The sequence below is a fragment of the Apis cerana genome, linkage group LG2, assembly GCF_029169275.1.
Source record: "Apis cerana isolate GH-2021 linkage group LG2, AcerK_1.0, whole genome shotgun sequence".
Taxonomy (NCBI): domain Eukaryota; kingdom Metazoa; phylum Arthropoda; class Insecta; order Hymenoptera; family Apidae; genus Apis; species Apis cerana.
The window spans coordinates 1,003,327-1,019,482 of record NC_083853.1 but is presented as its reverse complement, the minus strand read 5'-3'; the positions used below and the strand labels follow the sequence as shown (position 1 = coordinate 1,019,482).

General features: G+C 16.3%; 1 protein-coding gene across 1 annotated transcript; it reads right to left on the bottom strand.

Annotated features, from left to right (window-relative positions):
• Positions 1-3,427: 3,427 nt before the first annotated feature.
• Positions 3,428-9,412, bottom strand: LOC107999573 (electron transfer flavoprotein-ubiquinone oxidoreductase, mitochondrial). Its single transcript, XM_062072023.1, has 8 exons — positions 9,276-9,412; positions 8,236-8,343; positions 7,787-8,135; positions 7,374-7,680; positions 7,062-7,303; positions 6,447-6,841; positions 6,149-6,370; positions 3,428-4,091 (listed from the first exon to the last, which is right to left on the bottom strand). Exons 1-8 carry the CDS (start codon positions 9,313-9,315, stop codon positions 3,928-3,930), a joined length of 1,827 nt encoding a protein of 608 aa, XP_061928007.1. The 5' UTR covers positions 9,316-9,412; the 3' UTR covers positions 3,428-3,927.
• Positions 9,413-16,156: the final 6,744 nt, after the last annotated feature.

Below are 16,156 nucleotides of genomic sequence, written 5' to 3'. Positions count from 1 at the left end.
TTGCTTTAAAAAAGAAGAATAATTTCTTATTCTTTTTTATAATTGTAGCAATATAGCAAGATACAATTTTATTTCGCAATATCTTTAATTTCAGTTTTATTCCCAACTATTAATTCCTAACTATATATTAATTGCAAGGATTAATTAAACGATTATATTATATAATATATAAATAATATATAAATAATATATAAATTATTTTTAATCAAAGTTATACATGCAAGTTATACATGCAAATAACTATAGAAATTATTTATTTTTTATTATAATTATTTAATAAAAATTAGGAAAATATTTAATAGAATTCCATAACATATAAGCAATAATATTGGTATTAATGTTAACATATATATAAAAAGATTTATAATTTTATCATTCTTTATGCATTAAAAGAATTATTCTATGGCAAATCAATCAATATATATTTATTTGTTTTTTAATTCAATTTAAAATATTATAAAAATTAATTTTTACAATAATCATAATATAACATTAAATCATTGAAAATAAATATATATCAAATACTTTTATTTGTTTAATTATTTAAATTAAAATAATAATTATATTTTATATATAAAAAAATACTAAAATGTTTTAAATTTCGTGAGATAATAACATAATAATGTGTATTTTAAAAATATATAATGAAATAGAAATTCCGATAAAAAGTACTTGGAGATTGGCAATCAAATTTGATTATTTTCTAATAGTAGATAATGCAACTATAAAAATAAAAAGACATATTAACTAAAAATATTACAATTACTTATATTATATATTATATATTATATATAACATATACCTACGAGATTTAACAATTTAATTCGCAAAATCATTATATTATATTTATATTATTATCATTATATTATATATTATATACTAAAATTATTGTATAAATTATTATTAAAATTTTCCGAATCATTATAATCATTTTCAAAGTATTTAGAATAGTGTTTTATCTATCCTTCAAAACAATTTTGGAAATAATTTTTTGAGATATCTTGAATCTTCAAAACTGTCACTGTATTATTCTTAATATCATTAATCAAATTTATATATTTTTTTTATTTTTAAAAATAGAAAAAATCTAGAATAGAAAAAATTAGAAGTTGACTATAATTAAAATGTAACATAGATGAGTTTTTTGAAATAATGTATTGATCAATATAAAAAAATTTCAAAAATTAACATGTTATCAGTGAATATTTCGTGACAAAATAGATTTATAATAGAATAAATTACATAGCTGTTTATTTAAGCTATATTTATTTAAATCTGTATTATTTAATTTTCAGCTTAAAAATTTTTATAGTATTTTTTTTATTATTTATTTCATTCGTCAAATTGTTTTAGTTTAGTTACTATCTAACTATTTTCAATTTATGATATTCGATAATGCTTTTTAAAAGAAAAAACAATCATAAGTTATGCTTTTATTTTTTGGATAATATATATTATATTGAACATTTAAAGTAAATTAGTGTGATTTTCTATCATATTTATAAATTTTTAACTCGGTTATTATATATATATATATATATATATATAACTAATATAACTAATAAATAAACTTTGAAATCGTTAAAAGTAAAAATTTTCATTTTTGAATTTATTGTTTTTAAATAAAAAAATATAAAAATTATTTAATTTTTTATTCAAATTTAACTAAATTAAATTATAAATTAATTAATTAAATTATTTTTTTAGTACATTCTCTGCCAGATAAAATTATTTGATTTCATTTTCATCTATTCATCTATTTCTTAATTACATGCAATTAAGAAGATTAATATATATATTTGTGCAATTCTTTTGGATATTTAATTCTAGGAGACAAATTTATGATTAATTTAAGTTTGCTCTCAGAGTTTACTAAGTTTAAATCAAGCTATCTATCTCCATCTTACTTTATTCAATACAAACTTTAATTACTCATATCTTAATAAATAAACCTTAACTAATATTTTTGTTAGCAACTTTTATGTTTTTTTACTTTTAGAATCGATTTTCAAAAGATATATATATATATTAATATACAAATATTTATAAAAATATGGAACTTTGTAAAATGAATTAGATATCACAATAAAAAAAATATTTACATCTTATTATATCTATTATATTTTATATATGTCCTATAAAATTTAAATAAGAAATTATATAATATTTTGAATTTGCATTAGAATAATAAAGTAACACTCAGTTAAAATATCATATCATATCATCATTTATTATAACAAAATCTCTTAACAAAAAGATGAGGAATTTACATTGTTTTAGATAGTTGTAGATTTATATTGTTGTAGATATGAGTAATTATATTAAAATTATATAATTTATATAATATTTAATTATATAATTACATATTATATACTATATAACTTATTTATCAAAAACTTATCTCAACAAGTTAGCAAATTTTAATTGCTTATTTATTGAAATTCATAGAAGCAACCACAAGCAAAATATTTTCAAAATTCGATTGTAAGATGCCAAATGATGCGCCATACAATATCAAGAAAAACATCTTATATTCATATGATAGAAAGATTGAATATATTTTCTTGTAGACAAGCTTCCATATATATAAAAAATCACAAATCAATTTGAATTCTACAGATCAATGAATCAGACTTTTATCTGTATTACATTTACATTTAATGTTCAATTTCTTTCTAAGAACTGAAATCATTGAATCAAAAAAGAATAATAATTGAAATTGAATATTATACATTAATAACACGAATTTTATGCACACAGCATAAAAAATATGTATATATTGTAATTGATCTTTTTTATGAATGCTTCATTTATTTAATTTTTATCTCATTTTATCACCATATCATCTCATTTTATTTAATATAAACATTAATCTATTAATTAAATCTTATCAAACATATATATATATATATATGTGAAATTTTTTCATCATTTTGATGTCTAGATTCATCTGCCAAAGATATTTAATATTTTTATAAATATTTTATGTAAATAAATATATATGGCAAAAAAATCATCTTAAAAATAAATAAATTTTAAAAGTTTATTCTATTTTATAAATGTATATATATTGCATCATATAAATGTTTGAATAGTCAAAACAAATAAATTATTTTTATGCATAATTGAAATAGTAAACCAAACTTTTGAAATTTATTAATTTCGAATTTTTCTAAAAAAAAAATCTGGTTATAGGATAAAAATATTAGTATGCAAACATTCTTGCATATTTTTATCAATATATTAAATCTGAAAATTGATATTATGACAATATATCATAGCAATATATTTAATAAACATTTAGTAATAAATTTTTAAATAGTTTCATGATCTTTTGAAGAATTTTTTAATAATTTTGAACAATTTCAAGAAAAATATTTTTTATTTTTTTTTATATTAAGATTTATAAAGAATTGAATATTAATTATTTTTTTACAATCATTTTTTTATTAGAAAAATTTTTAAAAAATAAAAAAAATATTAATCAAAAACATATAAAAAATCTTTGTTGCAATTATTGAATATTATAAGTTTTGATAATTACTGTCTTCAATTACTGGATTTTAAAAATATCATATACATTAATTTCCAATAATATTATTCTTGCGTTTATTTGAGTACAAATAAAATTTAATAAAAATTGTTGAAAAATTAATAATTTATATAATAATTTGATAAAAATATTTAAAGAAATTATTTCAAAGTTTTATTTTAGACTGAGTTTTCAATAAAATATTATATCGTAGAAAAAAATATCATTATTTATAATTACAATTATATATTTATAATTACAAACATTGTTTAAAAATATAAAACTGTATAAAAATATTTATCCATATTATATATAAATTTATATAAAAATTTTTTAGATGATTTTTTTTTTAATTTATAAAAAATTTTATCAAATCATTATAAAATATTTAATTTTTACATTCCGTTGTAAGCTGGACCTCCCCCACCTTCTGGTACAACCCAATTGATATTTTGGCTTGGATCCTTAATATCACAAGTTTTGCAATGAATACAATTTTGTGCATTAATTTGTAATCTTTTTCCTTCTCCAGATTCCAATGGTACAAATTCATATACACCTAAAATTTATTTATATTATTGTATATATTATATTATATATTTTTATATTACACAACAAAATATATTTTATATATTTTATTTTAAAAATATTTATTATGAATCTAAATCTTTATAAATCAGAAATCAGAAATTAATATATTTATAATCTATATTTAATATAAATTTTTGCTGCAATAAATAAAAAATTAATAAATAAATTATTCTAAAGTTCCATTAATAATAACACATAACTACAGATTAATAAATATAAAATTTAACGAATAATTATAAATATTAAAATATTAAAACAAAAACAAAAATTTCTTTGAAATTTTTTTTCAAATTATCTATAAATTTAATTGTGCATTAAATGTAATAAAATGGAAAATGGAATGTGACAAAAGTAAAATTATGTATACATTAAATATTTATGACCTCAACAAATATTTCTGCATTTCAATCAATTTTATCAATGTTTATTTAATATATAATCTTTAAAATTATACCTTTTCTATCTATTTTATATTACATACAAAATTCCAAATATTAATACATACATACATACATACATATATATATATATATATATACATAATATAATTATATATATTAATATATAAATATTTCTGTTTTCTTTTGTAAATTTTTGTAAATTGAAAATTCATATTAAATTTTTTCTTTATATATACATATATAACTTCTAATATTTCTTATAAATATTTATATTTTATATCTATATTTATATTATATATATAAATAAAATAGGATATTGAAAAATTTACAATATTGAATTTCTTTAAATAATTTTTCAATAATAATTTTATATTATTTTCAATTATAATTCATATAAGATTTTCAATCAGTATTATTAAATTTCTATTATGTAAAATATTTTTTATTTATGACAAACAATTTTTTTAAACAATTATTCTTAAATGCAAATATTGGTATTTCTTTTTTATAACAATAGTAACAAAATTTTTATTTTAAATTACTTAAAAACAATTCACTAGCTTTTCATATAAAACTTATATGATGTAAAATTTAATTAATAATTTGATTTATTGTCAAAATTATTAGCTTTTTTAATTATAATAATTTTTTCACTTTATATGTAAATAAATATAATATATTAAAATTACAAAAAATGCTAGCTTGTTAAATCAAACATTTTGAATAATATTTTTACAAAAATATAAAATATAGAAAAATATTAATAAAATTTTTTTAATGAAAAAATGATATAAATTGAATTATTTTTGTTTTTAAATATTATAATAATTTTTTGATATTTTTTTTGATTTCATATAAAATATGGTAATTGATTTGTTATTATATTAGAAAAATAATTAAATAATCAAATATTTATATTAATTGTTAACAAATAATTATTAACAATTATGTTGATTTCTATAACTTTTTTTTCATTGAAAAAATCTTTCTAATATTTTATTTTATAATTTAGTACTGAATGTGAATTCAAAAAGTTTTTTATTTTACAATCATATAATTATTAAAATTTTTATTGGAAAAATTTTTATTAATATTTATTATCCTATTCTTTTCAATCTAAGATTCTAATCGCGACAATAAATTTTTAAATATTATCATAAAATTTATCCATGGATATTTTCCTATAAATATAAAAAATTTTATGAAACAATCAAAATAAATTACATAAATTAAATAAAAAGTTATCTAAGAAATTAAAATTTTGATTACTGTATATAATATAATATAATATAATATAAATTATTGTATATAATATAATATCATATGAAAAATTTATTCAATATTATTATATAGTATATTAGTATATACTAATAAATAAATTAATAAATAAATGCTATATATATAAATATAGAAATAAATAAATTAAATTTAAATTTAATCAAATAGATTTTAATAAAAATAAACTAAACATGAATATATTTATATAATATATTTATATATTTATATAATGAAATTTTCAACAGAAATATTTATTTTATTATATTATATTATTATATATATAATATTACAAAATGTAATAATAATAATAATAAAATAAAATATATTTAATAGGATAAATACTTACCAGCAGGACAAAATCGACCTTCTGGTCCAGCAAATATAGCTAAATTTTTTTTTACAGGTACAGTATCATCTGCTAAAGTAAGATGTGGAGGTTGATCAGCTTCATGATTTGTGCCAGTAAGTGCTACAGATGATAGTAAATCAAAAGATATTTCATTATCCGGTTTTGGATACTCTATTGGAGTACATATAGTTGCTGACTTTAATTTTGTATAATCTGGACCTAAAAATTAACACTAATATTAATTTCTATTTTTGGCTTAAATTTTTATCTTGTTATTTTTGTTCAATTATTATACCTCCATGTGATAAAGTCCATGGTTCTCTTCCTCCAACTAACATTGAAAATCCAGAATATAATAAACCTCCATAGAGACCAAATTTTGTATGAAAACTTGGCCTTATATTTCTTACAGCTTTTAACTCTTTATAAATCCAACTATTCTGTATTTTTTCAGTATAAGTTTTTGGTTCTAAACCTTTTGTTAATGAAGGATTATTTTCTGCATCAATTAAAGCTTCGATTATACTTTCTGCAGCAAGCATTCCACTCTTCATAGCATTATGTGTTCCTTTGATTTTAGGTACATTCAGAAATCCTGCTGTACAACCAATTAGACAACCACCAGGAAATTGAAGTTTAGGAAGAGATTGAAAACCTCCTTCTACCAAAGCTCTTGCACCATATGCAATTCTAAATAGAAAACAAAAATATAAAATAGAAAACAAAAATATAAAATTTGAATTTAAATATTTGTTGCCAAATTAAATATTAAAATTAAAATTAGATATCCAGAATAATTTTTGCTATATTTTAATTAATAAAAATTAATTAATAAAAAAAATTAAAGAATTCAATAAGAATTTTTTTGGGTATTTGATATAATTGAAATTTTTGTATTCACAAATTTTACCTTTTCCCTCCTTCAAGTACTGGCCTAATACTTGGATGTTGTTTAAATCTTTGAAATTCTTTAAATGGATGTAGATAAGGATTAGAATAATCCAAACCAATAACAAAACCAATAGCAATAAGAGGTGTATCTTCATTAAGATAATATAAAAATGAACCACCATAAGTATCTTTTTTAAGTGGCCAACCAATAGTATGTTCAACAGTGCCAGGTTTATGTTTTTTTGGATCAATTTCCCATATCTAATAACATTCACTTTTATTTTATATTTTTCAAACTATATTAAAAAAAAATTTAATAAATATAAATTACTTCTTTTAATCCTATAGCATAAGTTTGTGGTTCACAATCTTTTCTGAGATTTAATTTTTTTGAAATTTGTTTTGTAAGATGACCATGACATCCTTCTGCAAAAATGGTACATTTTGCATGTAATTCCATTCCACGTTCAAAAGTATTTTTTGGTGATCCATCTTTAGCAATACCAACATCATTTGTAGCTATTCCTTTAACAGATCCATCTTCATGATAAAGTACTTCTGCTGCAGCATATCCAGGATATATTTCTACACCCATAGCTTCAGCTTGTTCCCCAAGCCAAGTTACAACATGACCTAATCTGAAACAAAATAATTAAAAAAAAAAACATCTTCAAAACTATTAAGATTAATTTTATTATATTATTATAATTTTATTACATTAATATTTTATTTATAATTTATTACCTAACTATATAATTCCCATGATTATACATTGGCATTCCTTTTAAAATAGGTATTGATAGTCTATTCTTTTCAGTAAGAAATGCAAATTTATCTTCTGTGACAGGAGTATTTAATGGAGCACCTAATTCTTTCCAATTAGGAAATAATTCATTTAAAGCTATTGGATCTAAACAAGCTCCACTAAGGATATGACCACCAATAGTAGAAGCTTTTTCAACAACTGTAACTTTTAAATCTTTTCCATATTTTTTTGCTAATTTACGTGCTTGAATTGCAGCAGATAATCCTGCTGGACCACCTCCCACAATTAAAATATCAGTTTCATCTATATATCTTTCCATATTTACATCTATAAATTATTTAATATTTCAGTTTTATAATTCATTATTAATAAATAGTTTATATTTATTATATTTAATTTCATATTTATAAATCACATCATCATATACCTTTCCATCTTTGATCTAATTCTCTTGGTACAATAGTATAATGAGTTGTAATTTTTGGAAATTTTTCTTGTGAATAAACTCTTTGAAGTATCCATTGAAACTTCTGTACTATTAAGAAAATAAATTAATAATATTAATAATTAATGTATTTTGTTTAAAATTTTCAATTGAAAAATTTTTAAGTTATACTATATTATTATTAATATTAATATTATATTTAAATATTGATTAATATTGAATAATATACATATATATTTTAAATATTTATTAAAAATAGAATTTCTTAAAAATGTATTATATATTTATTTTCTTTACCACGTGTAATTTGAAAAATTATATAATTATAAATGGATCAATATAACAAACGAATGTAATAATAAAAATTTAAAGAAAATCTGTCTGATCATCACAATATATTTCCACTTATATATTTTTATATATATAATTAAAAAATTTATTGGAATATAAAAAACATATAATTGATGTACGATATAAAAATATGCTTATATGAATATATTCGTATGTATGTATATCATAAATCTAAAGTTCATTACAATTAAATATAACATTAAATAATGGTATATATATTTTTAATGTTATTGTAATTATAATTAAATAATAATAAAATTAAATTAAATTTAACTAATTTTTGGAAAATTTAATAATAAAATAATATTTTTTATAATAATAAGAACACAACATATATATAACATATTTAATATAAAGAACTTTAATATATACTTTCTATAGAATCTTATAATTATAATTATATATTATAATTATATTTATCTTATTAAATTAATAATATAAAAAATATATTAATAATTATTTCTGCGATTTTATAATTTAGAATTAATAAAATAATTATCATAGGAACTACAATAAATTATAACTCATAATAAAAATATATATATTTACTAACATATATGTATAAAATGTCAATGAATTTATTATAAAGATTTGTAAAAAATATTATTAAATAAAAAAAAATTTTAATTTTATCATATATTGAATTGAATTATTATTATTAATAGACCTACAATTTTTAACATTTAATATATTAAATATCACTCGAGACATAATTACACATCACCACGAACGAACTGATAATACTGTAGTATATACTATTCAGTTACATTATATATGCGTACTAACCATTGCCATATCAAAATCATCAAAATTAAAATTATCAATAAATCTTGAACTTCTTTCACGAATAAAAATGAATATATATATATATATATATATATATAAATTTAAGAAATTTGTTTTAATTAATTTCATATCTAATATAACATAATAAATAGATTAACTAATAATGAAACATAAAACTGTGAAAAATTATTCTTATTGAAAGATTTTACAAAATTTACCTAATATTTATTAAATTTTATTTAATAAACAGTTAAGACGATTCTTTATCTAGTCCAATTTTAACAAAAGTTTTATCTAGTCCATTCTTAACAAATCCAAAAATAAAGTTACATTAGATATGTAGATCTACATTATATGAATTGATATATACATATATACATATATATATATATATATATATATATATATATGTATATATACATATATATATATATAGATTAAGCTATATCTAGATTATTATTAAAATTTTATATAAAATATTTTTTGTCTAATAATACTTTGTTTTATTTAAACAAAATCTTATAAATATTGATGTGGCATGAACAATTTTTAAAAAATCAAACATTTCGAATTTTTGCTAATTCTATTTAATAATATCTAAAATATTAATTTTTTGTTTAATAATATTTTAAGCGTTTTAACATTAAAAATTATTTTTTTAAATATCTATATTAATAAATGACGTTATATTTCTTATATGAATTTATCATTTTCTTATTTATTGTATTTATTTTTGCTTTTTCTAATTCTCAATTCTATTTATTTTTAGAATAATTATATCCCTATAAAATATTCATTATTATAATATTATTTAATAATTTTATGTATTCAAATATCACAAATTTAAAATGAATATTTTTTTATTTTAATTTATAATATTTAGAAAATAAGCATATTTTTTTTATTTTGTAATGTTTAAATAAATTTAAATACAATAAATAAATTAATTTTTCATAAAAATTTTTATTTTTTAATCTTTATTTTTGAGTGTAAATGTAAATATAAAATATTGCTTGAAAAAATTTGTATTTTATATATTATCTTTAGTATAATATAATAAAATTAAATACAAAATATAATATTTTAATAATATGTTTATTAAAAAAAGTACATGCTTTTATAAAAATCTAAATTTAAAAAAAAAAAATTTGTTAAATGTTTATTATCATTGCATGATGCATAAATAATAAAGATAAATTTTAATTGACAACTTTTATTTATATATTATATTATATACTATAAAATAATAATATATATAATATATTATGTAATATTAAAATGTAATAATGTAATTCAAGAAAAAATATCATAAAAAACAAGCTAGTGAATATATATGTGAATGTACGTGAATGTATACACAAATTAAAGAATGATAAAAACTAATTATAAGTAGTTTGGAAATAATTCTCACAAAATTTCCGAAGGTGAACTATTATTTATTCGTATGATATAAATTTTTTAGAAACTAAATAAAATCTAATATTTCATATACTCATATATTAAACAAAATTTTTTATACAAGTTCATATCATATTATTCTTTCTAACCTCTAAAATTGAAGAATTTCTATATCTTATATTTTAAATATATTTATATCTTTCTATTTTAATTTTAATTTTATTTTAAATTAAAATAGTACATAAATTAAAAATTATTTTTATTTTATTTTTATCTATTTTTGTATATGATTTCATTTTAAAATACTCTTTTATATTTTTTTTAGAATTTTTTCATCTAATGTGTATATCTAGGTAATGTACATGCTATTAAAATATTAATCTAAAATTACTAGTCTAATACAATTTCTAACCTATTTATGATTTTTATTATTGTAACAAAACAATTATTAAATATTTGAGAAATAATATTAAAATGTTAAATGTTATTTTTATTAGTTAATTACATCTTATAAACAATAAATTTTGTCGGTAAGATAAATATTAGATAAATATTATCTATATATTTATTATCTATATATCTTGTTGCATTTATTTTTTACTTTTGTTCATTCTATTTATCAATAAAGATAATTGCTAAAAAATAATTAAATTGACAAAATAATGGAGCTGATTGATGATTATATAAAAAAAGAATATTTTTTATGTAATAATATATCAAATCTATATATATATATATATATATATACTATTAGTTTCGAAAAACAAAATTTAGATTTATTTTGACATTTTATCGCAAATTCAAATTACAAACTTTAGAGATAAATTTTTTGAAGTATATCTTTTTATATATATAAGTAATTTGTACTATTATATGTATAATTTAAAACATTAAAACCTCATTTTAAATAGATCAAAACTTCTAAAAGAGTTAAGAAAATATTTCTTAAATCTTATTTTAAAATTTAAATTTTTATTATATAATTTTTATTATAAAATATAAAAATTCATAAAAAAACACTTTTCAGTAAATGTTTTATATATGAAATATTTGAATATTAATATAAATTAAATATTATTAAATTGTGAATAATAATATAATTATAATTATAACTAAAATTATGAATTATAACTATTATTATAATTAAAATTATGAATTTTACTTTCATTTAGAAGATAAAATAAATATTTCGTTTTTTGAATATATTTTTTTACTATTTTTTTAAATCAATGCAATAATTTTCAACTTTTAATAGAATTCATTACTTTACAGAATCAATAATTATAAAATAAATAATTTTGAAAATATTATATATGAATAATAAATATGTATTATAAAGATGATACATGAATTGGTTCTTATTATATTATTTTATTATTATATATTATTGTATTATTATATTATGTATTATATAACATATGTATTATATAACATATATAGAATGTTATTGTGATTATTTAAAAAGATATTCATATAAAATTTTATAAATGTATATATTTATATACAATTATATACTATTTAAAAGCATCTTAATTAGATAAATGAAATAACATTATATATAATACATTAAGATTTATGAAAATTAAAAATTTAATTATCAATGATTTATCAATTATTGATTATCAATTATATATATATATATATATATATATATATATATGTATTACTAATAATATCTTGAAAAAATGAAAAATTTAACTAGATATTAATATTGATTGATTTATATATTTAAAATATCTTACATCTTAATTTATAATGCATATAACAAAACTATAATAAAATCAATTTTCTAATTTTTTAAATACCTTATTTGATATCTTATTAATATAATAGATCAAAAACAAAAGTTACATAAAATTTACAATAAATGTCATAATGAAGAACATTAAGAGTAACATGAACTGCAACAGAAAATGATAATATCGATTGTCATTAATATCGAAGATATCGATTAAATGAAGTCGTTTTCTAAATAATAGAACGGACGTATCTTTTTCTGTTATCAATTTTGGAACAAAATATAATTTAAATTTAAAAGATTTTTTAAATCGAAATGAAACTATATAGTTGAATTCAATTTTGAATAATCTGAAAAAATAATCAAAAAAGTCAACACACTCAGTGTCGATCTTTTTAATCGGGTAATTAAAATTTTGATCGCCTTATTTTATTATTCGTGTAACCATTTCAAAATTATAAAATTATAAAATTATAAAACAAAATGTCTCTCTTTCAGAAATCAAAATGTGGAATATATCCAAATGATATGCGGATAAAGAAAAATTTAGAAATGGAGTTAGTAATTATTCATTTAAACTCAACCACAAAAATTTCATTATTTACATTAATATTTGAATAAATATTTAGAGTATTTACAGAATGGCCACTTATCCTGTCCGTTCTCGCTGTTCTATTATTATTTATTGAAGATAGTGATCTGCTAAATTTCTAAAATTTTTAAAAATCCTCTTCTAGAAAAAGTGATCCATCTAATAATGGACAATAGACCCGATAGAGTTTCGAAAATTCAACTAATTTCAAAAAAAGGAAGTTTGTATCTTTTTTTTCCTTAAAAAAAAAGTTCTTCGGAATTTCACTTTTGATATCAGTATTGCATTCGATTCTTCATTTTATTTATTTATTTACAAATATTTATATTTTATATAGCAATTCAGTTTTTACACAGAGAACAAAGAAGGGTATATCCGTTCTACTCCGTGTCTGAAAAACGACTCTGTTTCATCAATATCTTCGATATCAATGGCAACTGATATTTACTACCGCGATTCATGTTGGTCATGATGCTCTACACTGTAATTGTCAATATTCATAACAATATAATTGTATAGTTTTGTTTTATTCAATCAGTATTAATCACATAATAATTATCATATCATGATTATAATTAATAATAATAAAAATACATTATGTAAAATTATATAATTTATTCGAGCTTATGTAAAAAAAAATTAAAAATATTTATATATAATAATTTCTAAAAGAGTATATTTTAATATATTGAAAATCAAAATAATTACATAAAAGTGATTGATTCAATGAAAAAAATTAATTTAATATGAATTGTTTTGACAAATTATAAAATAATTATTAATTTTAGGAAGGATTTATATACTTATTATTAATAAACATTTTTTATGTAATATACGAGTAAATATATTTAATGTAAAACAAAATGTATTATTAATTATTTTAAAAAATTTATAAGAAATTAGAAATTAGAATTTAATAATCAATGTTACTAATATTAAATTATGTAATTATTTGTATCAATGAAACAGGATTTATAATATAATGTAACATAAATAGAATTAAAAAAAAATACACACATAAGAGATTAAATATTAAAAAATAAAAAAAAAATGAAAAAAATTTAAAGAATAAAATAATATAAATAAAATACATTAATATATTGTCTCATTAATCCTTACGAATAAACAGATTTTTCATTTACATTACACCTGAAAATTAAGATCTGAAAATTAAAGATCAGAAATTTTTATATAGTTTTTATAAAATTTTTATATATATAATTTTTTATATAGTTTTTATATAGACATTTAACTTTCTTAATTATTAATTAAGAAGAAATACAAATATTTTGTATTAGTTAATAATAATTTATTGTATATTAATATATAAAACATTTTCATTTTTGATCAATTATGCTAATGTGTGCATAGAACGATTTTGTTTATTCTTAATTTTATGTACAATATAAATAATACAAGACTTATTTTTAAGATTAAAAATATTTTAATAATTTATTTTATCTCACAATTTCAACATTAATAAGTTTTAATTCATTTTTTAATTAATCGTTGTTTTTTTTATTTATGTAATTTTTATTATTATATTATTATATAATAATTATATAGATATTTCTATTATATAGTAATAGAAATAGGAATGTTTACATTTAGGAATATCTTAAATTAAAAGTTAAACAATTAAAAAAAACTTTTTTAATTATTTATCTAAAATGCAATGAATGATTACGATTTCTTAATAATTACGTAAATATAATATTGAAATATATATAATATGTAATGTCTTTTTAAAAATTGAAACTGAATTAAATTTTATAAATATAATAATTATAGTTCAAATTAAATGTATATTTTTATTTATTGAAATGAAATGATATTTATATTATAATTATGATTATATAATATAATTAAAAAATATATATATATTTCGAGAAAAGGATTGACAAAATTATTGTAATAAAAAAGTAACTTTACTTTTTATTTGAGAAAAAAAGAATAAAAACTAATTAAGAATTAATTATCAGAATAATCAAAATAGTTTCAAATGTAGAGATAATTAAAAATTCATATTTAATTATAATAGTAATATTTGTAATAAAAACATAATTTATATTTTAAAATATAAAATATATTTTTTTTAATTTTCTTTTAAAAACATAATTTAAATATTAGAATTATCTTTTTTTATTAAAAAAAAGAAAAAAATTAGCAACAATTATAGAATAAATAATATTGTAATTACCATGATGTATATTGTAATTACTATGATTACTATGATATATAAAAATATATATAAAAATAATGAATATAGTATAATATATTTAGAAACAATAATATTTTAATTATATAATAAAATATATCATAGATTGAAATCATTTTTATATTCATTTTTTATAACATAATTGATATCAAATTATCTAATTTAATTATCAAATTATTAATTACTCTAACATAAAATTATATATCTTTTTTGTAAATTTTAACATATCTTTTGCAAAAAATTTTGCAATTTTTAATTATATTAGTTCTTATAAACTGAGTAAAGTTAAATTATCATAATCAATATAATTATCATAATTAATATAATTTTCTTTTTGATATCTATAATATTTTTATTCCTTAATACATATAAAATTAAATGTTTACTACATTAAATGTTTACTAAATGTTTACTACATTAATTGAAATTATTATTCGAAGTTGAGCGCTATCAAATAAAAATTCATATTTCTTTTTTAAATAATATATAACAAAAAGTGTAAAAAGATAGAGTAGTGTAAAAATAATTTTCTTTATTAATGCAAATTCTTTAATTTAAATTAATAAAAATATAAAATGCACATATATGTTACATATTTAAACAATTTTTAATATAATATATCTTAATTCAATATAATTATAATATATATAAATATGTTAATTATTACATTCAAAAATATATATTATAATTAAAAAAATATATATTTTAAAAATAGTGAAATTTAGTGAATATATTGAAAAAAACTACATTAAATCAAATGATATATATTATATTTATAAATTTACACAACATAAAATTTTTATTTTATTAAAATAAAGGA